This window comes from Bubalus bubalis, chromosome 9, assembly GCF_019923935.1.
Source record: "Bubalus bubalis isolate 160015118507 breed Murrah chromosome 9, NDDB_SH_1, whole genome shotgun sequence".
In the NCBI taxonomy this organism is placed as follows: Eukaryota; Metazoa; Chordata; class Mammalia; order Artiodactyla; family Bovidae; genus Bubalus; species Bubalus bubalis.
The window spans coordinates 45,790,081-45,812,419 of NC_059165.1; the positions used below are offsets into that span (position 1 = coordinate 45,790,081).

General features: G+C 40.2%; 2 protein-coding genes across 4 annotated transcripts in view; one reads left to right on the plus strand and one right to left on the minus strand.

Annotated features, from left to right (window-relative positions):
* Positions 1 to 4,939: 4,939 nt before the first annotated feature.
* Positions 4,940 to 22,254, minus strand: MFAP3 (microfibril associated protein 3). Of its 2 annotated transcripts, none has more exons than XM_006072949.4 (3): positions 22,158 to 22,254; positions 12,326 to 12,806; positions 4,940 to 9,216 (listed from the first exon to the last, which is right to left on the minus strand). In XM_006072949.4, the coding sequence occupies exons 2-3, from the start codon at positions 12,618 to 12,620 to the stop codon at positions 8,423 to 8,425; spliced, it is 1,089 nt and encodes a 362-aa protein (XP_006073011.1). In that variant the 5' UTR covers positions 12,621 to 12,806; positions 22,158 to 22,254; the 3' UTR covers positions 4,940 to 8,422. The 2 variants fall into 2 exon arrangements, with proteins under 2 accessions (XP_006073011.1, XP_006073012.1); XM_006072950.4 differs by lacking the exon at positions 22,158 to 22,254 and adding an exon at positions 16,895 to 17,048.
* The window catches only part of FAM114A2 (family with sequence similarity 114 member A2), a 35,296-nt gene continuing 35,120 nt past the window's right edge, over positions 22,164 to 22,339 (plus strand). Inside the window, exon 1 of one of the 2 annotated variants that reach the window (XM_025292369.2) lies at positions 22,164 to 22,294. The gene's annotated coding sequence lies outside the window, so the exon portion shown is untranslated. Of the gene's footprint in view, positions 22,316 to 22,339 lie in introns of both variants that reach the window. The other variant, XM_025292367.2, reaches the window with a different exon arrangement.

The following is a 22,339-nucleotide window of genomic DNA, read 5'->3' on the forward strand; positions in this document are numbered from 1 at the left end:
TGACTCTTTGTGACCCTATAGACTGTAGCCCAGCAGGCTCCTCTGTCCATGGGATTCTCCAGGCAAGAACACTGGGGTGGGTTGCCATGCCCTTCTCCTGGGGATCTTCCCCACCCAGCGATCAAACTCTTGTCCCCTGCATCACAGGTGGATTCTCTACTGCTGAGCCACTGGGGAAGCCCAGAAGATTATGGGGAGGTCAATTTTTTTTTTTTTTTTTTTTTACTGCCAAGAAAGTAGGACCGTATTGAAGATTTCTGAGTTTCATGACCAGATCAACACCTTTCCTTCCCTGTCGAAGTCTTGTTCGGCCTCTCTGGTCTGCCTCAAATCTCACCCTCTTCATATTATTGCCCACCCTCTATTATCACTCACTTTTCATCTTTAACTCCTTCAGCTTTTCCTATCTAGTGCTAATCCATTTAGTGCTTGATGCCACACTGTCTCTTTCAGATAGTTCCTTTTTCAAGATGTCTATAAATTCCTTCTGAGTAGGATCCTGGTCTTAAATTCATAGTCTCTGGCTCAGGAGGGAAACATAATAAGCCCTCAAGCAATGACTGCTGCTTCTAGTGTCACTTCAGTGGATTCTTCTTTGACCTCTGATTAGATCCAGATCTCACAGACTCATTTTCTAGCACACCTCTCAGTTTTTAACTATCTACCCTACATATGGGGGCTTCCCAGGTGACTCAGTGGTAAAGAATCTGCCCGCCAAGCAGTAGACATAAGTTAGATCCCTGGGTTGGGAAGATCCCCTGGAGAAGGAAATGGCAATCCACTTCAGTACTTTTTGCCTGGGAAATCCCACGAACAGAGGAACCTGGTGGGCCACAGTCCATGGGGTTAGAGTCGGACACGACTGAGCAACTAAAACAACCCTACATGTGACTATTTGAATAGGTTCTGTCTTTCCATAGGCTATTAGTTCCCAAAGAACAGGAACCACTTCTGATTTTGCTCATGATGATATCCTTCATTTGTGTGCAACAAACATTTGTTGAAAAACTGAACAGGCAGGGCCTTAGGTGTTCAAAGGGTCAGGGGCTTGAGCAGAGCAGCCTCAAGCATGATCCATCCACCTGCTTGTAGTTTCTGAAAGAGCAATGAAATTCACATGGCAAAACTACCCTTAGATGGAATTCTTTCTGATTAACTTCCCTTCTGCTTAGGGACAAACTTTCCCAGAGAGTGGCTCTTCTCTGGTAAGGAGGCCCCCTAGAAGGCTGATTTATTGTCACTTAGGACACTTGAGTCTTCCTTCTTCACACAGCTGAGCAGGAGGCAAAGCAGTGTTCCCAACTGTCAGGAAGAAGCGGCCTGCTGGCAGCAGCTATGATCATCCAGGCAGATGGAGAGACATATGTATATTTACATATATATTTCCTAATCAATAGGTTCCAGTGAAAACATGAAAACTCATGAACATGATTGGAATTTAAGGAGCTCTGAAGGAGTTTAATTCCTTAAAGAAAATTAGCAAATTGGAATTTTTTTCAGCTGCAGATAACTCCAGGACAAAAATGAATAGTACTATTGAATGATCAAACTTTCCTACCTACATTGCCAAATCCCCTCTTCCAAATTAGGTACTGCTAGCATTTCCTCTGAAGAAATAAACTTTGAAATATTTTAACCTTATTCCCGGCCCCTGTATGCTTTTCTGACAGTCTTTCCTCATAGCCACACAAGCTTACTTTTCTTTTAACAACAGGCCAAGCTTGTCCCCTAGGATTTTTGTTATTGCTTGCTCATAGCATGTGGCCAGTACATATCTGTTCATGAATAAATAGGTTAAGATAAGCCAATTATGCCCCAACAGAAACCCATAACTTGTCTGTCTGCTGTTTGAGCCAAGTGGAGATAATATAAGTGATGACTTGAAGATTTAACCTAAGATTTAATGCTGATTCTTGCATGTGTCAACTGGAAAAAAACAAACAAACCAACAAAAAAAACCACCACCACAACCTAAAAGTTGAGAATTATGTTTTATTCAGTGGACTCCAAGGACTTTATACTGAGGACCTAAGTCCAGGATCCAGGCTCCCAGAGAGCTCTGAGGGATTGTTCTGAAGAAGTAACAGAGGAGCCAGGTACATGAGTTTTTGCAACAAAAGCAGAAAGGTTACTGCAGAAGCTTACTGTAAATCAAAGAAAACCCCGATATCTCAATTTAGTGAACTGAACACTTCTCTATGTCTGGGAAGATGTGAGTCTGGGTCACTGAAATCATCCCTTTGATAGGCACCTTACCTATCTAAGGCCAGTATCCTGCTAGTCTCCATCCTGAATCCCCTTATGGTGCACAACTGGGGAAGGCTGCAGTGGCTGATGGCTTGATGGCTGCACCATCCTTTGTTTACAGATATAGCAGGTGACATCTGTCGTCCACACATGTGATTATCAAGGAACACAGCTTGCAATTTTACCCACCACAGAATTGCATTTTACTCCTGTAATTCACATGAAGATGAACTTGTTGCAATTACCAGTTGCCCACAACTTCCGTTCCTCCCTCCTTTCTTAATAGAACACTTTGGGGAAGTGTGTCCAGTTAAAAAACATACAATTTCATCTTCCCAGGCTTCCTTACAGCTACAGCAGGTAGCATGGAACCCAGTTCTGGCAGTGAAGTCAGGTGAGGCTTCTGGAAAGCCACTGCCTTCCTAATACAAAGGTACAGACTCAGCGGCTGTGTCTGTTGCTTCTCCCTGCCTGGAATGTACACGTGATGCTGAAGGGAAGCAACTGTCCTATGTAGTAGGTACCATCAGAACTCTGTCCATAACCTTTTGAAACTCACGTGAAATTGTTATATTGACTACAGATTTTTCTACTGAAAGCTCCTGTACCTCTGGCAGAGGGCTTCTGCTGGCTATAGGATCATGCTTAGCCTGGTCGGAAGTACCAGAGAGTTAGTGATGCTTGAAGCAGCCCTCACTGACAGACAGAAGTTGGTGTATAAACATCCAAGCTCCTTGGCCTTCAGATGGGACAACTTTGAGGTGTAAGCTACAAACACAAGGGGCAGATAGAGTGTCCTGACTCCCCCAGAGGGCCTGAGCCCAGTTGCTCACAGAAATAATGAACTCATTCTGTACTGGCTCCCTTTTTCATCTCACTCCTGGGTTCACCTTCCAGATAAACTACTTGTAGAGGAATCCTTTCTCTGGGGAACCCAATCTCAGACATCTTGTGACTGTGCAGATGAAGGCTACATGCTAAGGATGGAAAGAAATCTAGAAGTCTTTCGATAAAAAAAGACTTGGATGGAGCCCTTGATGCCAAACTTGGGCTGTTCTAGCCTAGGGCTGAGTTTCTCTGGACTTTGTGTTATTTAAGAAAAATAAACCTCTTACTTGGGTAGGCCACCACAACTGGGTTTTTGTGGCATGCAGCCAAATGCAACTGTAACTGAGAGACATCTGGAGGAATTCTCAGTTGAGTCCAAGTGCAACCAGTCATCAGCTGGACATGCCTGCTAATAAAGCTGACGCTATGGCTACGTGATTACCAGACCCTGTGAGAGTTGGACTGTGAAGAAGGCTGAGCGCCGAAGAATTGATGCTTTTGAACTGTGGTGTTGGAGAAGACTCTTGAGAGTCCCTTGGACTGCAAGGAGATCCAACCAGTCCATTCTGAAGGAGATCAGCCCTGGGATTTCTTTGGAAGGAATGATGCTAAAGCTGAAACTGCAGTACTTTGGCCACTTCATGGGAAGAGTTGACTCATTGGAAAAGACTCTGATGCTGGGAGGGATTGGGGGCAGGAGGAGAAGGGGACGATGGAGGATGAGATGGCTGGATGGCATCACTGACTCGATGGACACTGAGTCTGGGTGAACTCTGGGAGTTGGTGATGGACAGGGAGGCCTGGCGTGCTGCGATTCACGGGGTCGCAAAGAGTCGGACACGACTGAGCGACTGAACAACTGAACACTATATTGCATGTCATAGCTTGCACAGTATTTGCTTACATGTTGCTGTATTTAATCCTCATGTTAATTTTGTGAGGTAGGTGTTATCAACTCCACTTTACTGAAGTCCAGAGAGGCCAAGTCCCAAGATAGGGGCTAAATGGTCATTCTAAGGAGTCTGTGGCATTTAAGAAATGAGTTGACATCTACTTGTTCTTTTTGCCTGTCTCCTGAGATCCTGTGCTTTTCCATGCCTGCTTCACTGCCATGGGACTGCAGACATTTGCTCTCCCCACTGCCACACCTCATCACAAACTCTACACACTAATCATAAGCTCTGTAAGACAGGGGTCCCCAACTGCCCCAGCCTCAGACTGTTACCCCTCTGTCGGTGGCCTGGGCTGCACAGCAGGAGGTGAGCGGTGGGGGAACAAGTCAAGCTTCCTCTGTATTTATAGCCACTCCCCATTCATCACATTGCTGCCTGAGCTCCACCTCCTGTCAGGTCAGTGGTGGCATTGGATTCTCATAGGAGAACCCTACTGTGAACTATGCATATGAGGGATTCGGGTTGTGCACGTCTTATGAGAATCATCCTGAAATCATCCTGCCCACCCTCACTCTCACCCACCCACTTCCCCTGCTCTGTCTGCCCATGGTGCCAAAAAGGTTGGGGACCACTGCTCTAAAACATGTGCTAAATTATCTCTAGGCCTTTGCTCAAGCTCTGCCTTTCCTAAGAATGCTTTATTTTAGAAATGGGAAACTGCTGTACTTGCGCCAGGTGAGGATGGTCTGGTAACTTCACTCTCATGCCAACTGTAGGCAGGACACCCATCTCAGTATGGCTCATAGCACCGAGAACATATAGATGCTTAGTAAACATCTGTAAAATTTAAATGGGTAGACATAGTAGCATCCAAGTTGACTTCAAATTTACTCCTGCTCAAAATCATTAACATCAAATTCCACCAACATAAAAATGAATACATCTCTACAGAAGACTTCAGACAAACAAAATATACTCCACTGAACATTTAATGCATTACATTCAAATACAACTTTTTTTTTTTTAAAAGGACAAAATTATAAGTATTCATTAAAAAGGTAACTATTTAAACATTATCTGAACCATATTAAGTAACTCATTTACTTTTATGAAATGTGTTGAGAACCTAGAGGTTATGCATAAGGCTTAGCATTTTTAACATTGCTGGCCTAGGAGAGAAAAGACTGTATTCTTTAAATGGTGATTCAAGAAACCTGATATATTCAATACTTGTGTTACAATAGCTGGTGTGTAGAGGTAAGACTAGCACCCATGACTGGCTGGGCCCTGGAAACAAACATGCCATGCTCCCATGCTGCTCTGGGATACAGAATACAAAATCTGACCTAGGCTGAAACAACGTGCAGGGCGTGGAGAGGACTATGGCGCGGGTTCACTGAGGACAAAAGGGAAAGCTGGGAATTTTCACTTTAAAATATGTGTTAAGTGAGGTGAAGAAGCCAGGAGCCTTCTCACAACCATTCGGTGTCAGCAACTCCCAAGATACTTATATCAAGGTGGCTGGGAGGAAATAAAAATGTCCACTGGGCCCGACTCAAGAACTGAAGTGTTGGAACAGATACAACTTTGAGGATAGGTTTATCAAACAGCTTATAAACAAGTGGCATACCAGTGCAAAAGATGCCTGACTGGTAAGGAATTTCAGCTGGCAAGGAATCTCTAAAAATGTTTATATGCCTTGTCTTGGTAAATTTATTTTACAAAGCCACCATTTCATTTCACAAGGATGATAAGGGTCATTAAATCCCAATACAAGACAAAATTTATAAATGAGATGACAGAACTATTTCAAATCCAATTTGCTGAGTAAAGGCATGTTCACCAATTATAAAATCTAGCAAGACAGAAGGATAATTACACTACCACTATTGTCAAAAGACTGTTAGACTGTAGCTGAAGTTCAAAAGGTTAAGGATTCTACAAAAAGATAACAGGAGTATTAATTATATATGAAGAGTATTTGATTAGCTAGAGAAAATGTTAGCGAGTGTGATTTTCTTCCTGTGAACAACTATTTCAGATTTAGAAAGTACCAGCTCCACTTAAATTTTGACCTACTTTATCAGTGGCACCATAACCTGGAATACTCAGAGTAATCCTATTACTTTGGCCACTAAATTGTCACCATTACACTTCTAAAGTAATTTATCCAGGATACACTAGAGTAGCCTATATCTGTTATACAGTATTGTGCAACTTACAGTTTTTTTCTGAATATTTCTTGTTTTTCCCAAGCCCTGTTTCCCAGGACTTGGATCGTTAAATATGTCTACCTTAAGGTTCCAAATACCTATGTCTATTATGAAAACATTGGGGGGGGGGGGTAAATTCATTCTCTTTAATGTGACAAGCTACATTCTAAAAATGACCCCAAACCTGCTATATAGGTACAGGTTATGAAGTGTTATCTAAAGATCTGAGGGACATTTAGGGGACAGACTCAGACCTTAGGAAGGGATTTTAAAGAATTTTAAATTCTAAAGAGAAACATTCTGGGAAGGGAAGAAGTGTTCTATAATCTAGGGCATGTTCCAGAGCCCTTGTTCTCATAGCCAAATGTATGAAAACAGTTTTCTTTAAAGGAATACAGGTCTATGAGCCAAGACAAGATTTGGCTAAATGATTGGTAGCTTCTGTTTGGCTCTGGAGGTTTCCATGGAAACAGCCTGAGAGACAGAAAAGGCAGCATTATCGTCTTTATCTGAAATGCCACCTGATAAAACTGCATATTGATTCATTCGTGCTATCCAGAACCAGATGTATGACTTCTGCTAAGCCTTCACAAAGGGAGGCAGGAGTTCTATCTGGTCACACTTCAAATTTCCTGCCTTCCTCCATTTGAAACCTTAAATTAAAATTCTGATAAAACCTCCCCTGAACATTTCCCTCAGGAATCTCTAGTTCAAGTAAAGCTTCAGTAATCAGAAGCCAAATGAAGAAATTTGAAGCACACAGAGCTCCATTGCCAAGTTCTTAAAATTATATGACGCCAAGCTCACTGTAGTTGAAGAAATGACTCTGAAGAGTATTTACAATTCCATTATATCAGATCTCAGCCAGGCAACAAATACTGTCCGAAGTGTTTATTATACACAGTTGAATCAAGTGGCATCATTCATAATTTTTCTCCCTTTTTATGTCTAGATCATTTGTGTGTGTGTGTATATATATACCTATATATCTGTATCTATATATTTAATATAGTAACACACAGCACACACCATTATCTAATCTTATTTCAGGTTAGTGCTTCTCAGAAAGGCCACAAAAGCAGCCCTAGCTTAAAATTCTACATCTGATGTACACAAAAATAAAAACCTCAGCAACAATAAAATATAAACAAGACAAACAAGGTAAGGAGGCATGCAACCTTTAGCACCGTATTTAAGACGATAGAGTAAAGAGTGTTGACAGAGGTCTAAAGAGGAATTCAGCTGTGGGTTTCCCTCTGGAATGAGATCACAAACACAGAACTGTCTCATAGAGTCCAGTACTTTTAAAAGGGAAAGCCTGAGAAATTCCATTAACAGAAATGTCAAAATCCATAATTTACCAGAGACAGATGATTTGACACTGCTTCTTATTCTAAAAACAATAAAGACATTATTCTTTAGGAACAAATTTTTCACTTTGGGAGATCAGCTGAGAAATCACTGCCAGCTCAGTGAGCTAAATGATACCTCAGTAAGTTAAAAAGACTGCTATACCCTCACAAGGACCAATTTACTCATTGAAAGTAGCTTACTCATGGAAAGTAGCTTACTCATGAGCAGTTAGGTCCCTGATATCTGTATAGCAATATATTCATGGGCGATACTGGAAAGATTCAATAGAGCATATACAATTGTATGCTCTACCAGCAAGACATCCGAAAAAGACCCACACCTCTATGCACAGCATTGATGTGGGAATCCAAATCACAGAATAAAATCTCAGGTAGGTCCTTTCTGTAAAAAGGGACTCAAAGTCTAGGGAAGGGTTTATTTAGAAATGAGCTGAAGATTCTTATGGTTTAAAGGTGGCAGGTAAGAAGTCAGAGGGCTAGAAAGGACTTTACATATCATCTAGTGCAAATCCCTCATCTTACTGGCGGGAAAACTGAGGCTTCAAGAGAAGTGTCAGCTTTAAGCAATGAAAGAACTGTGACTAGAAGAGAAGTCATGTAATTTTGGGTGTGGTACTTTCCCCGTTACACTGATCTCTCAGGCCCCTTTAAATCTCAATGTGTATCTTTAATCAAGCTTGGGGAAAATGACTGAGAAAGATCAGAAAGGAAACATGCTGAATTTTTAGAAAGATTTTGGTAATAATTCATGTTCTGATAGGCTTAATATTAATGAGGGGGAATCCTACTTATTTTTTGATAAAAATGTTATTTTCTGCATGAAACATGTTCTTTTTCTGCAAGCTGTTTTTGTAGGTATGAGGGTAGCTCACAGTTGGCAGCTTTCATATGACCCATCTTTGTAGTTAGAGTTCGATTCAGTAGATCCTGTATCATCAGGTGGGCTGAAATGACTGCTGTCTTGAGAATCAGTATCAATACTTTTCGTCTCTGACTGAGGGTGGACAGAAACTTGAACTGCTATCTCCTGGCCTTGTTCACTCAGGGAACCATCATCTGAATCTCCTCCTGGTGAATTACTCCGGCCCATCTCTGGGTTAATGACAAAGATGCCATCTTGCGCATTCAAGGCAGGTCTCTCTTTAATTCTCTCTCCCATCTCATCAGGGTCATCCACTCGCACAGCCTCAAACATCTCCTCTACAAAGGCCCGGCAGTTTAGAATAAGGGGTGGCAGAGGGACGCTTCTTGCCAGTTCTTCGATATAACGAGCAAACTCCATGGTTTTAAATTGCGTGACTTTGGCAAGTTCCAGAGTCTTGGCCGAGGTGATGATGGGGATGCGTTTTGCAATCTCAAAGGCCTTCTGGAGTTTCTCTGCCCCTTCAGTTCGGAAGAATTCATTGATGGCTTTCTCAGTTTTACGAAGATGGCTGCTCATCATGCACAGCCGTGTAACATTCAAGATGAGCGTGATTGTAAAGGCAATCAGGCAAACAACCATGTAGTAGACACTCATGTCTCCCGAGGTGAAGATAACACGCAGGGTGACCGAGTAGGAGGCACGGGTTGGAGAGGTGATATGACACGTATAGAGCCCACGGTCAGCAAAGGCTACGTTGGTGATATTCAGGAAGTTATCAGAAACCAACCATTTTCCACCTGATAACCCAACAGAAATAAAAAATTACAGCATAAAGAATACTATTACTAAATATGCAAACTGCCTTATCAATATTTCACCTCTTCATGAAAGCACGTTACATCAACTCATCTATTAGGTTCTGCTATTTTGTTAAATGATGTAAGACAGGGCAGACTTTTATGTTCAGAGTCTGAATTTTAAACAGGCTGGAACTTAAAAAAGGGAATCAAGATCTTCCTGAAACTAACGATTATTGTGGCTGCCTTTTCACTGCTAGATGTAAGACACCTTTCAGGGAGACAGGTGTGTCAACATAATGCTAAGTGACTAACCTTAAAAAGAAACGTTTATATGTATGTGTGTACGTGTCTATATCACAGTCTCTACCTACACATTCTCATAAACTAGAAGGCTATGTCTCAGAAATACTAACTGGCTTACTAATAGTTACACAGTCTCTACCTACACATTCTCATAAACTAGAAGGCTATGTCTCAGAAATACTAACTGGCTTACTAATAGCTAACAGTTACTAAGTAACTGTTCCATTACTAACTGGCTAATCTGGCATGCCTTATACATGTTAATTTGTCTTGTTAGAAAAGGTTGGTTGATGATAACATCTTGATTTTCTGGCCAGAGTAAATAAACAATGGCTATTTATAGGGTAATGAGTAATTTTTACTTCCTTTTTAACTTTCAATAATTTACTGTTTACTTATTTACTTAAGAAAAGACAAACTTATTTTTTAAAAACCCTACCAATTTAATGTATTTGTTCAATTACTAACTGGCTAATCTGGCATGCCTTATACATGTTAATTTGTCTTGTTAGAAAAGGTTGGTTGATGATAACATCTTGATTTTCTGGCCAGAGTAAATAAAGCACAAGCCAAAAGCAATGTCTCACAAGTGAGGGTAAATGAACAGCTTGGCAGAGGGAATAAAAGTTGCCCTAACATGCCTAGGCTTCTATTTTAAATTGAAAACATGCTGCCTTTCTCCCATACACGAAGTTATCTTCATTCAGGAATTTGTATACAAATGTATAGGAGTATGAAAACCAAAGCACAAGGACGAACAGCCTTGAATAACATGGCTCTGCCTGCACAGTTCTCACCTCTCTGCTAAGTCCTCAGTGTGCTCTGTGCTTTAACTATACAAGCCATTCAAAGATAGGATAGTACAAAAAAAAAAAAAAAAAAGATAGGATAGATGGGCTAACATGGGGTGGAGGGTATGGATCCCCATGCCTACAGGTGGTGGCCCAGAGGAGGCTGGGGGACTGCTTGTTAAGCACTGCTTCAATGCCTAATCTTCCAGCTCCCTTTCATCCCTTGGATTCTACGGTTCAGGATTTAGGGGCACTTCAATTAGTAAGCACTATGGACCGTGCCCATTCTTATCTACATCAACATTTATCTAAATTCTGTAGTTATATTTTTACTAATGTAAAAAGAGAAGGAAAACATGTAGCTATGAATATAGTCATTATTTTACAAGCTTCTGTCTATAAACCTGGAGCTATAAAAAAGATATCTTGTGAATCCACAGTATATGAACTATATACATAGACTCCATTCATCAACCACTATAACCACAATCTAAACTCTCTAGCTCACTTGCTGATAATAGCTCAAGATTTATGAACCTTATACTAGACTGACATGCTCTTTAAACTCCTCTCACTTGAGATTCATAAAATTTAATACAATTGTCCAGAGCTGCTGCTGAAAGCATCAGTGATAGATGTTAGTGGTTTTCAAAGTAAAGGCAAAATAGAAAAATAAAACTGCCATTCCACTTGGCTGGTCTCCTAAAATCGGTTTATACGACCAGTCTATAATAATCACACTGACTGAGTAACTCACATCTTAGATGTGTTTGTCAGGACCCTAGGGCCAAAAAAGATAAGAGTCTAGTTCAGTGGCTCCAAATAGGGAACCCCAAATCATGTTCAAAATACATGTTCAGGGCACCACTCTAGACATTCTGATTTAACAGATCTATATTCTTAAGAAGCTCTGTTCTTTCTAACATTCTAACTCTTCAATTCCTTGGTGGCCAGTTTCTCAGTCTATAGAAGGTTAAAATGTTTAGCATATACTTTAGAAGGAAGCACCATCTGTCTCCTTTTCTGTTTTCCAGTCCAAGATAAATAGCCAAGAGATTAGACTATCTTTCTAACAGAAAATATAAGCAGGCCTTTTCCAAAGTGTAGCTTGTGAGTATACCATTATTTAATCTTTACCCCATTGATATTTCATGGCGATTTCTTTCTAAGGTATTTTAACACAGGTAGTCTTCAAAAAAAAATCTAACAGAACACTAGTTAAAGGAAACAATATTCTGATTGTGTACACAGGTTCTTAAATAGCAAAATCAAATAAAAACCTGTCAAAAGGTAGACCTTGGTCACCTTACTACGATGCCTGTGTGATTTTTTAAGACTGAGAGACAAAAATATGTAAAGAGAAACTTTCCTATTTTCATGCAGTTAAGGTACAGAATTAAAAAGAGAAATGAGCTGGAAGGGCTTATAAAGTTCCTCCTCAATGCCCTTCTGATTCTCAGAGGGAGTTAAAACTTTTATGTACTGATCTTTATAACCATTTTCAAAAACATCCGGGATTCCTCCAACATTTTTAGTAATTCATTTCTGAGTAAAAACAAAAAAATTATTTATGACAAGTTCACTTAACCAAAATCCTTCTTGCTCTACTCATACAGGGCCAGCACACTGTACTACTCCCATTACAGTCTAGGTAAATGGTGCCCCTGGAGCTGTACAGTACAGAGTCCACACAGCTGTGTGCAGCAACCCTGATGGAGCCAACCTTGAATGAAGAAGGAAACCAGTTCGCCAAGAGGGGAGGAAACAGCTCACCATCATTATGTGAACACTTCTTAAATTTGTAACTATACTTTATTTTTTTTCTTCTTCTGGTTCAGTAATTACCATTATTTCACTTTTCCTGATAGGTATAATACCCCGGGCCTTTCAAAAGTTTTAACTATTTATTGTAGTACCTCATCTTGGATATTTCTTGTTGAATATGCCATAAAACCAAGATTGAAGTAACAGGAAATGAGTAATCTTGACTAATTATGCTTTGGGATAATTACCTCTGTCTCTGTCATCCAGCTGCTGTCCTTTTGAGTTGTACCAAGAGACCTGTTCATAGTGGTCGACTGTGAGAAGACACTTGATTGAAACACTAGTTCCCTCTCTGGCTATGATGACGTCATCACCTGAGTGGGAATCCGCTGACAGTTCAAAACTTGGAAGAAATGATGCATTGGAAGAACTGTGATTTGTTCCCAGTGGGATCATTTGGTTGAAGTCTACATCTTCCAAAGCAAAAGCAGCTGGCACAATAACACTCACCACTAAAGTGGATAAACAACGAAGTGGCTTCATGGGAAAAGGGGAGAAAATCTTGTTTATATTTGGAGAACTCAATAGCTTCTATCTTATAACAAGAGCACAGTGGGTCATGGATTGCTTGGTACCGGAATTTTCCAAAAAAAAAAAAAAAAAACCAAACAGGTAGATCCAGGTATATTCTGGAGTCTTCAAGATTAAAAGATATGAGTGGAGACCAACCTGAAAGAGAGCCAGATATAAAATTTAACCAACAAAGACTCATAATGGAGTGAAAGTTTATGTTCAAGAAATAAATAGATGTGAAACTGATTAGAATAACTGACATAAATATTATGAAGTGAAACAGTGAAAATACCACCTAAAAATTTCAACAGAGTCAGCAGAAAGAACACTGAACTGGGAAATGGCAGATCTAGATTCCGGTATTAGCTTTGCTAATAACTAGCTGTAAGCCCTTGGCAAATAGCTATGCTTGTTTTCTCATGTGTCAAATGGGGACTAGATGAGACAATCTCTAAGGGCTCTTCTAGTTCTGAAATGTTGTGATTCTATTTCACTCTGACAAATTCCATGCAAGAGGGAGCCAATGAAGGCTAAAATATTTAACTTAATGATCTTTTATTCCAACCTGCACCATTACCATCTGCTGTTATATCAATAATGTAAATCAACTGCTACATAATAATTATAACCATGGAGTTCAAAATTTGAGTAATTCAAGTATACAGACATTAGATATAAATAATGCAGGGCTACCTGAAGTAGTTTTTTTTGTAATATTAGAAAATTGCACCACTATGCATAAATAAATAGTTACTGGCTTTTGAGGCTATAGAACTTTCCTCTTGGGTAAGAAGATTAAACAAAAGAATTTTCCTTTAATAATTTTTTCAATATCAAGAGATAAAACACAGTATATTTAATAAGCTTGTAAGAATACCAAATTTCTAACTCAAAGTCTATAAACTAGCTATGGGAGGAATTGACACCTTAAATGTCTAGTTAGCAGAAATACAAACTACAGAGAAAGATTGTTAGACACATTTAGAAGAAGAGTAAAATATCACAAATAAAAGCAAAATAATATCCCATTTCAAGAATCTATGTGATTATGATCAACTTCCTGGTCATCTGATTCCTCTTTTAAAATCACTGACTCTTAAAAATTTCATTTCAATTTCTATAAAATATGGGATGAAACACCTAGCTTTATTTCTTGTAAGGGCCAAACTAAAGAGTTTTGGAAATGACACTTACTTCCCTGTATACTCATACAAAAGCTGCTTGATCATGTAACACAAAAATCAACAGATCATTGTATTTTGCCATTAAACTGCTCAGAGTCTAAATTTGACAGTTAAGTTGTAAATATCATATAAATTTCATTAGTCCTTGAAAGGATGGTTAGATGATGACAATAATTTTCTCTATCTTGCAAATTTAAGGAGGGACCATTTGAAGTAAAACAAAGAACTTCAGAGTTTGCTATACATAATAGATGAACACTGTATGTTTTCATTTCTTCCCCAAATCCCATTAAAATGACACAAAGCTCTTGGGCACTGAAAGGGATTACGGAAGTGATCTGATCTAACCTCTTCACCCTGACTTGCTCTTCATATTATATAGTAAGCAGGAGAATCCTGGCCTCTATTGGGAGGGAGTTGAGAGTGGAAACAATGGAAATAAAAGCTTACAGAATGACTGAAGTAAGCCAGGCACTGTGCTCAGGCTTGATATATATAAGTTCTCAACTTCTTTTCTACAACAACTGGCAAATAAGATTTTTGTCCTTTATTCTAGACTACTGGTTCTCAATGGTGATAGGAAACGAATGTGCTGAAAAGTACTCCAAGTTTCACCCAGGACTTCCATAAGGAGATTCTGTGGCTTCATCCAAGTTGGCATTTCCCAAATTTCATTCATTTCTTCTACTGTCATGATTTGTTTAAAAACTATATCTTTTTATTATTTTATGCTTTTCTTAAAATTATATTTTATGCTTTTCATAAATTATTATTTATGCTTTTCTTAAACTCATTGTCTTTCACAAAGTCTGGATAAAAGTAACTGTACACTAGGCACAATGCAAACAAAGCCATGTTATTAACTTGCAGAGAAACTTCTGTTGAAGGCTCTGAGCTGCAGGCCTGCTCTCTTTGTAGAGAAAACAAAACAAACCTCCCACAACTCATTTATTCTAATAGCACCTCACTTCTTATCCTGCCATTCCTTTCCTCCCCACTGCTTCCTACCACTAAGTCTATAACCTGCTATCTTAGACTAGGGGTATACATTTTCACCTATTCAACAGTGTCTACTGAGTACCTACTATGTGCCAACCTACTGTACCACAGACACTGTCTCTGCCTTCATGGAACTCAGTCAGGTGGAGGACATGGCCATTAAATATATTCAAAATACACTAAATGCTACCCAAAGGAAAGTACAGGATGCTATAGGGAGCTAACCATGTCGCAGAAAGCTTCCCTGAGAAAGTAAGGTGTGTGACAGGACCTGGGGGATAAATGGGAATGGAGAATGTTGGGGAGAGCCATCGAGGTAAAGGGACACGGGGCAGAGAAAAAGCAGATCAGTCATTGGTTAGCGAGGTAGTCAGGAAAAAGAGCTACAAGCAGTCATAATGAGAGACGGTGGCCAGAGAGTCATGGGTCTCATTCCTGATCCTGAAGAGGAGCAGTTTGGCCCGAGATAAAAACTGGAGATAAGACTTTGGGAACTGGAGTGGGAGGCTGAAGTGAGTGAAGGAAACTCACTATAATTAAGAATTGTCCAAGGTGAAGCAGTCAAAGAACTGAGAGGCTCAAAAGTGAGGTAGATCACCTGTGGGGGTGCTACTGTCACCCCAGGATCAAGGAAGAAGACACCAGGAATGGAAGAAATGGACTCACTCTCTCTGCTCTGAGATGTAGGCATTTCAGGGGAACGAACAGCCTCCACGTGAGGGGGCTGTGGGGCAAGTGTCCCGGCAGTGTTACCGCAGTGTGGAATTCCTTCTTCACGCAGCTTCCCCAAGCCTCCTCGCAAGGCCTGCTGCTTCTTCCCATCCAGCTCAGGAGTTTACCTGGACGCAAGACGGCTATTCCCTGAGCCCTGTGGCCCTCACCAGTACACGACTCACCTGGCTCTGTACTTCCAGGCAGTCTACTCCATCTCACCTATGAGCCTCTTAAGCACAAGGACTGTATTTTTTAACACTATGTGTCATAACTAGCACATACTCAATAAATACTTAATGATGAATAGTTTAAATTTGATCAAGTATGTGATGGATCTTTGTAAACTGACAAATGTTATACAACAGGGATCATAATTATTTAGACTTACGTGCATTTACTAGCACTTGTGATTCTTTTCTGAGACAAAAAGAGCTACTGCTAGTAACCTCAAAAGATCTTAAAGGCATAATGCCTAAATGTATTCCTTGAACCGACCACTAACCCTCAATGTCTTCACTTACCATCGTGTCCCAGGAAATAATGGTGGGAATAAAAGATAACCAAGACCAGTTTCCAAACCAGGTTGAACATCTCAATCTCCTAGAGAACTTGTTAAAAATAAAGATTACTGGGTCCCACCCCAGACCAGTGAATAAAAATCTCTGGGTTTGGACCTTGTAATTATGGTTTTTAATTAGCTCTCTGGGTGATTCTGAGGCAGAGGGCTCATGGACTAGCAACCCCTAATATACTTCCTCATTTCCTCTGTAACAGCCCTACCTAATGGTGCTCGACTATCTGAACACTTTAAGCACAAAAGAGCTATCACTCAGATTCCACTCTGGATTAAGTTCACCCTAGAAACTCATACTTGCAGGCCTCTGATAGGCAGAGTGGCAGAGAACTTCAGTGAACACTCTCTAACCAGGTTTCCTAGGCTCGACTCTAATCAGCCTTGCAACTTGTTAATGACTTAATCTCTCTATGCCTCAGTTCCCTCATCTTTAAATGAGGGAAAATAATAGCATCTACTTTCACAAGACTATTGCAAGGTCTGAAAAAGACAGTATGTGAAAAACAGAGTCTGGTAACAGTAATCACTGATAACTCTAGTTATTATTATTGTTGACATCACTTCGAGTACTAAAATCAACACTTTACAGCAAAACCATTATTTAAGATATATAAAACACTTTTACTTGGAATACCATGAAACCACTTAAAAATTTTGGAGGGGGAAGGGGTAACATCATAAGGTAATTTCAGTCTTTAATTTTAAATTTCACACTCCTCTCTCAGTGCAAATATTTCACAAAAATATGGATCAAAAAGGCATTGTAAAGAGACCTTGGAGACCAACACGACGTTACATTGTTTTCACCGCATCCTAAGTTTGTGCCAGAGAGCCTTTGTTGTTCCTTTTTTGGAGCTCTGCCTTCTTGGATCCAGGAGGAAGTCAACTCACTAAGAAGAATGTTCCCTTGGAATGTGGACTGAGACACTGTGGGTTAGGGACATTTGAGGAAGAGAAGGATTACAGGGAGCTGAGGCAACCGCGTTAAAGGACAACAGGGATGCAGAAGGGAAAAAGAGCAGCCAGGAGATGGGGTCTAGGGAGGCGGGTGGTGGTGGTGGAAAGAGTTACAGAGGGGAAGAGAAAGAGGCTCACACATGGTGCTCTGGCTCTTGACAGAGTTCTACTTCCTGGCTCCAATAAGGCTTTTTTTTTTTTAAAGAAATAAACATCTTTATCTAATTTCATTCGAAATTAAAACCACAAAAATGAAAACTGAATGTGCAAACAATGAAAGAAATGGAGAACTGGTCAGGTGGGAGAAAGAAGATTAAGTTCAGCAAAACCTGGAAGACAGGAAAAGAAAGGGCTAACTATATATAAGACAGGGAGAAGTACTGAACAGAAGTGTAATTGTGCTCTGAGCACAAAAGAGAAAGGGAGACTTCATAAATTTTAGGAATGCAATTCAGTTTTAAGTTTGGGACTTTGTATATCATGCCTGCTATTCTCAATGGGGCAGCTGACATATGGAGGAAGGGTAAGAAGAGTTCAAAAAGGAAAATCAAAGTGCCACTTCCTGTAAACAGTTAAAAAGAGCTATGCTATGCTTGTGGGTGAAGTTACTTAGTAGAATGTTTTATTACCTGTCTTCTGCATGAATAGGAATAACAGAAGAGTGTGATATTTAAATTTAATCTAACTCCTTTTTCATCTTTCAGGTACATAAAATGTTAGCTTCTCTAGGATCATGAATAATCAGAAATATAGATGATTTTAACCTACAGAACCATTCTGGATATTGGCTGTATCATTAAAAAGGAAAAAGAAAAGTGCCTAAGTTATCATCCCTAACAGACTGCCTTGTTGCTGTGCCTGCCAACTTCTGAGAGAAGAAATATTTCCATTCTGTTCCAATTCTCAACAGAGAATAAGGAAGCAACGTGGCTAATTTCCATTCTCGTGGCTCAATATTAAGTTGGCTGAAGAAATGGCTGTTTGCAGAAATAGTTCTGGGATAATTCAAAGGAAGGAAAAACACTGAAGCCCAGATGGTACTGGGTTTTGCTCCAAGAATACTGGGATCGTAATGGTTCATTCTCCATAATTAAATGCATTCGAGCTGTATTTACAACTCATCCACTATTCTCTGCCTGCACTGTTACACTTGAAAAATGGAGAAGTTCCCTTACACAAGGCACACAAATGGTCAGTGACATTCTGAATTGGCAAAGGGGAGAAAAAGGAAATGAAGAGCAGACTATTAGCACTCCTCTATCCTTTCAGAGAACAAACAAAAAGCTGTTCTGCTTACACGCAAGCCTTACTATAGCAATCTGTAACATACAAAGGTTAGTAATACACAAACAGAAATCACCATTTTGAGGGCCATTTTCCAAAAAGTTTCTAACTTAACATAGCCCTTATGCTCCCAACAGAATCTTGGAGCCACTGCATACCTCATCATTGGCGCTTAGGCACTCAAACGTCAGCATATTTTCTGGCACACTGAGGAATACCCTCTTCTGTATTTGCTGAAGCTGTGCTTCAAACCCAAGGTTATTTGTTTTGCCCCTGACTATGATCATTTTTGCCATAAGCATCTGCTGAAGCTACACAAAGACACTGATTTCCTTGCTCATTTTTTTCCCCTCTGTGGTCTGACCCTACCCCCAAGTATCTCAAATTTCAGGATAACTAAAAAAAAGCTCTTTATTCTCACCCTCAGATCTACCTGTCTAGCATATATATAACTTGAATGATAGCCACACAATACAAATCTTCCAGTTTTGCAAGATCAAAGTTACAGTATCATCATGGCTGTGTGGTTAGGAGTGTGGATTAGGATTAAGAGTGCTTGATCCTATCCTTGTGTGAAGCTATGGGATCAAGAGGCCTTAGTATATACATCTATTGAATAAGGTTATTAACAGTAACCACCTCATAAGGTAGTTGTGAACATTAGATGAACTAATGTACATTTTAAATTCATGCCATTATTATTCACCTTCTCCTTCTTCCTTCTAGATGTTTTTCAATTAAGTCCTGCTGTCCCTGCCCTAGGTCACCTGGGTCCTTTTACCTTACCTGGGTACCACACTATCCTCTTAATTCTTAAATGGGTCTCCTTAATTCCCACCATATCCCTCTGATGTCCCAAATATTGCTCCCCTCAGAACTGGTCCTCAACACAAATCCAAAAGAGTCAAGGCAATTTTAAAATCCTCTACCCATGAAATAAGCTTCACATTTTATGGTATCCATAATTCTTCAGGAATGGATTCAGGTGGTAGAACAGAAGCACGAAGTTGCAGCCCAGCTGTGCCTGCATGTACACTAATTCCTTGCTAAAGGAATGAATGGATTAGAAGTCAAATTTGGTCTTTAGTTACACCTGTCACTAATCAGTTATGATCTCTAGGGGTCTTAGTTTTCTTACAAACTGATTATCATTCCTATTTTCCTTTAAATCCTATAATTTCCCCAGCTTCCCTATCATGGCTCAAAGCTTTAACTATACTTATTTCACTCTCTATTATCTCCAAATAACTTTCCACTTAAAATTTTTGGTTCTAATTGTCCCTTCTGCTTGAAACTTCCTGCCCTCCCCATCTTCCTGTGGAATTTGGACCTTCTCTACAATATCCAATGTGTTTTTGATCTTATTCAAGAAGCCTTCCTACCTAAGCTCTCACTCTTCCTTCTGGATTTCAGATGAATTCTTTTGCTGTCAGTCCCCTAGCACATTCACAGCACTCAACTGTAAGACTTCTCAGTTTCCTTCTTTTATGAGTTATCTGTATGTCCAAAAGACTGTAAGCTTACCAAAGACAGAGTCTAAAACCCCCTTGGTAGGGCAGTGGAATCAACATTCTGAATTCAGACACCCATTAATGTGGCAGTCAGAAAGGGACCTGCTATAAACGTCTTACTGACTTTTTAGTCTCAATCTCTGGAAATTGTTAATGGAGAGATATGAAATATGGAAATATGGAAACATAGTTTTTCTCTTTTTTGGTGGGCCGAACACTCTAGAGTTCATTTGATCTATAACTCGTTTTCTCAAAATGCAATTCTTAGATCACTTAAATTAATCTGGGGTGCTTATTAAAGATGCAGATTTCTTGGTCCCACTCAAACTTAGCCCATATATCTTTTAATTTTTCATAACCATATTGTTATTCAGCAATTTGCAAAATGTGTTGCAGGGGTCCCTGGGGGACCCTGAGACGTCTTCAAAATGATTTTCGTAACAATACTAGAACATTATTTGCCCTCTCACTCTCATTCTCACACAATAGGTGCTGTTTTCCAGAGGCTACATAATGAATGATATCACAAGAGAATGAATGCAAAGGAGGTATGACAATCTAGCTGTTGTCCATTAAGTCAGATATTAAAGAAACTTGTAAAAATGCAAAACAATGCCATTTCTCTCAAAAATTTTTTTTGCCGGCAAACTATTCTTCATAGACATGCCTTTTATGTTAACATTTAATGAATTTAATTATTTTAAATAAATAACTCTTTGGAAAATTGTTTTGACATCTAAAATGGCATAATAATAGATATAAGCCACACAAACAAAACCTCTTCAATATTCTCTAAAAGTTTTAGAAGTCTCAAGAGATTCTAAGATCAAAAAATTGGAACAATTTTCACTACAATTATCATCAACACTATTTAAAAGATAAGATTAAGACACAGTTAAGCGGCAATGGCACCCCACTCCAGTACTCTTGCCTGGAAAAATCCCATGGACAGAGGAGCCTGGAAGGCTGCAGTCCATGGGGTCGCTGAGGGTCGGACAGGACTGAGCGACTTCACTTTCACTTTTCACTTTTATGCATTGGAGAAGGAAATGGCAGCCCACTCCAGTGTTCTTGCCTGGAGAATCCCAGGCAGGGACGGGGGAGCCTGGTGGGCTGCCGTCTATGGGGTCGCACAGAGTCGGACACGACTGAAGCGACAGCAGCAGCAGCAGCAGCAGCAAGCGGTTTACCAAATTTCTATTCTTAAACTCCGAATTCTATGCACTTTCCATTACAACAGAAGATCAGAAGAAAACACCTATTTTATACTTATAGTGTTTTTAGTTTGGGGGGAATACACATTTTTAACATGCTTCCAGGTGATACTGATGCCCCTAAATTTAGAGGATCACCATTGAAGCAAATAAACTATCTGAAGGGTTTTAGGAAGTGACAGTTATTATGTCTAGATATTAAAATAACTCTGAAAACATGAAATTGAGTTAGAAGTCTCGGGTTCTTAAAAGGTCAGGTGCCTTCACCTCTCTGGGACTTTTTTCACATCTGTACATCTGTACAATGAGGGTGTCTGTGTAACTTTTTTCTGGCTATCAGTTTGGTTTCACGCATTCTCATTGCCCAAGAGCAAATGAAGAGGTACATCTTTTTGATGAGGGGTCAGGGGTAATTCAAAGTCATAAATCACAGCATGTTACTCTTCAGCACAGAAGCCTTCAAATGCCTTTCCACTGCTTTTCAAATAAAAGTCAAAATTCTTATCTTGGCTCACAAACCCTACAAAATTCGGCCAGTTTAAGTTCCTGGTCTCATCTTCCTCTTTTCGGCCCACTCACAGTGGCCCTTTGCCTTTTCCTTAACCCGGCTCAGTTTGTTCCCATGATAAGGCCTTTGCAGTTGCTATTCCTTTTGTTCCTAATACTCATCAGCAGCTCTTCATAAGATTTACCCCTCGCTTCGTTCCATCACTTTGTTCTGCTTAATTTTCTTTAAAGCACGCACTACTATCTTAGATAACCGTGTTTGCTTGTAAACTTGTTTATGGTCGGTTTCCTCCACTAGGCTGTCAACTACTTGAGCACAAAGCCACAGTCTCTCGTAAACCAGGGCGTCCCAAAAGCCCAGAGAAGTGTCTGGCAGGTAGGTGGAGCTCAGTAAATATAGGATGGCCGAAAACCTGCAGCAGCCCAGGCCAGGCTTGCAAAACGGCCACGGATACTCCAGCTTCTTTTACCTTGTACCCTAACCCACCGGCTCAAACCCACGTCTCGGGTGCCCCACTAAACTCTCCACACCCTACAGCGACCCCGATCTAACCCTCACTCACCAGACGCCTGCCGAGCTCCTTCCGGCCGGAGCTGCTGCTTGACCCGGAAGTTCTCTCGGTTAAGCGAGGCCGTCTCCACCCTGAAAGAGGACTTCCGGGGCAGTAGTAGCAGCTTGTTGAAGAAGGCAGTGGCGGCGGTGAGGGAGGAGGCGGCCTGGGTGAGGGGCTTTCCCGGAGGAGGC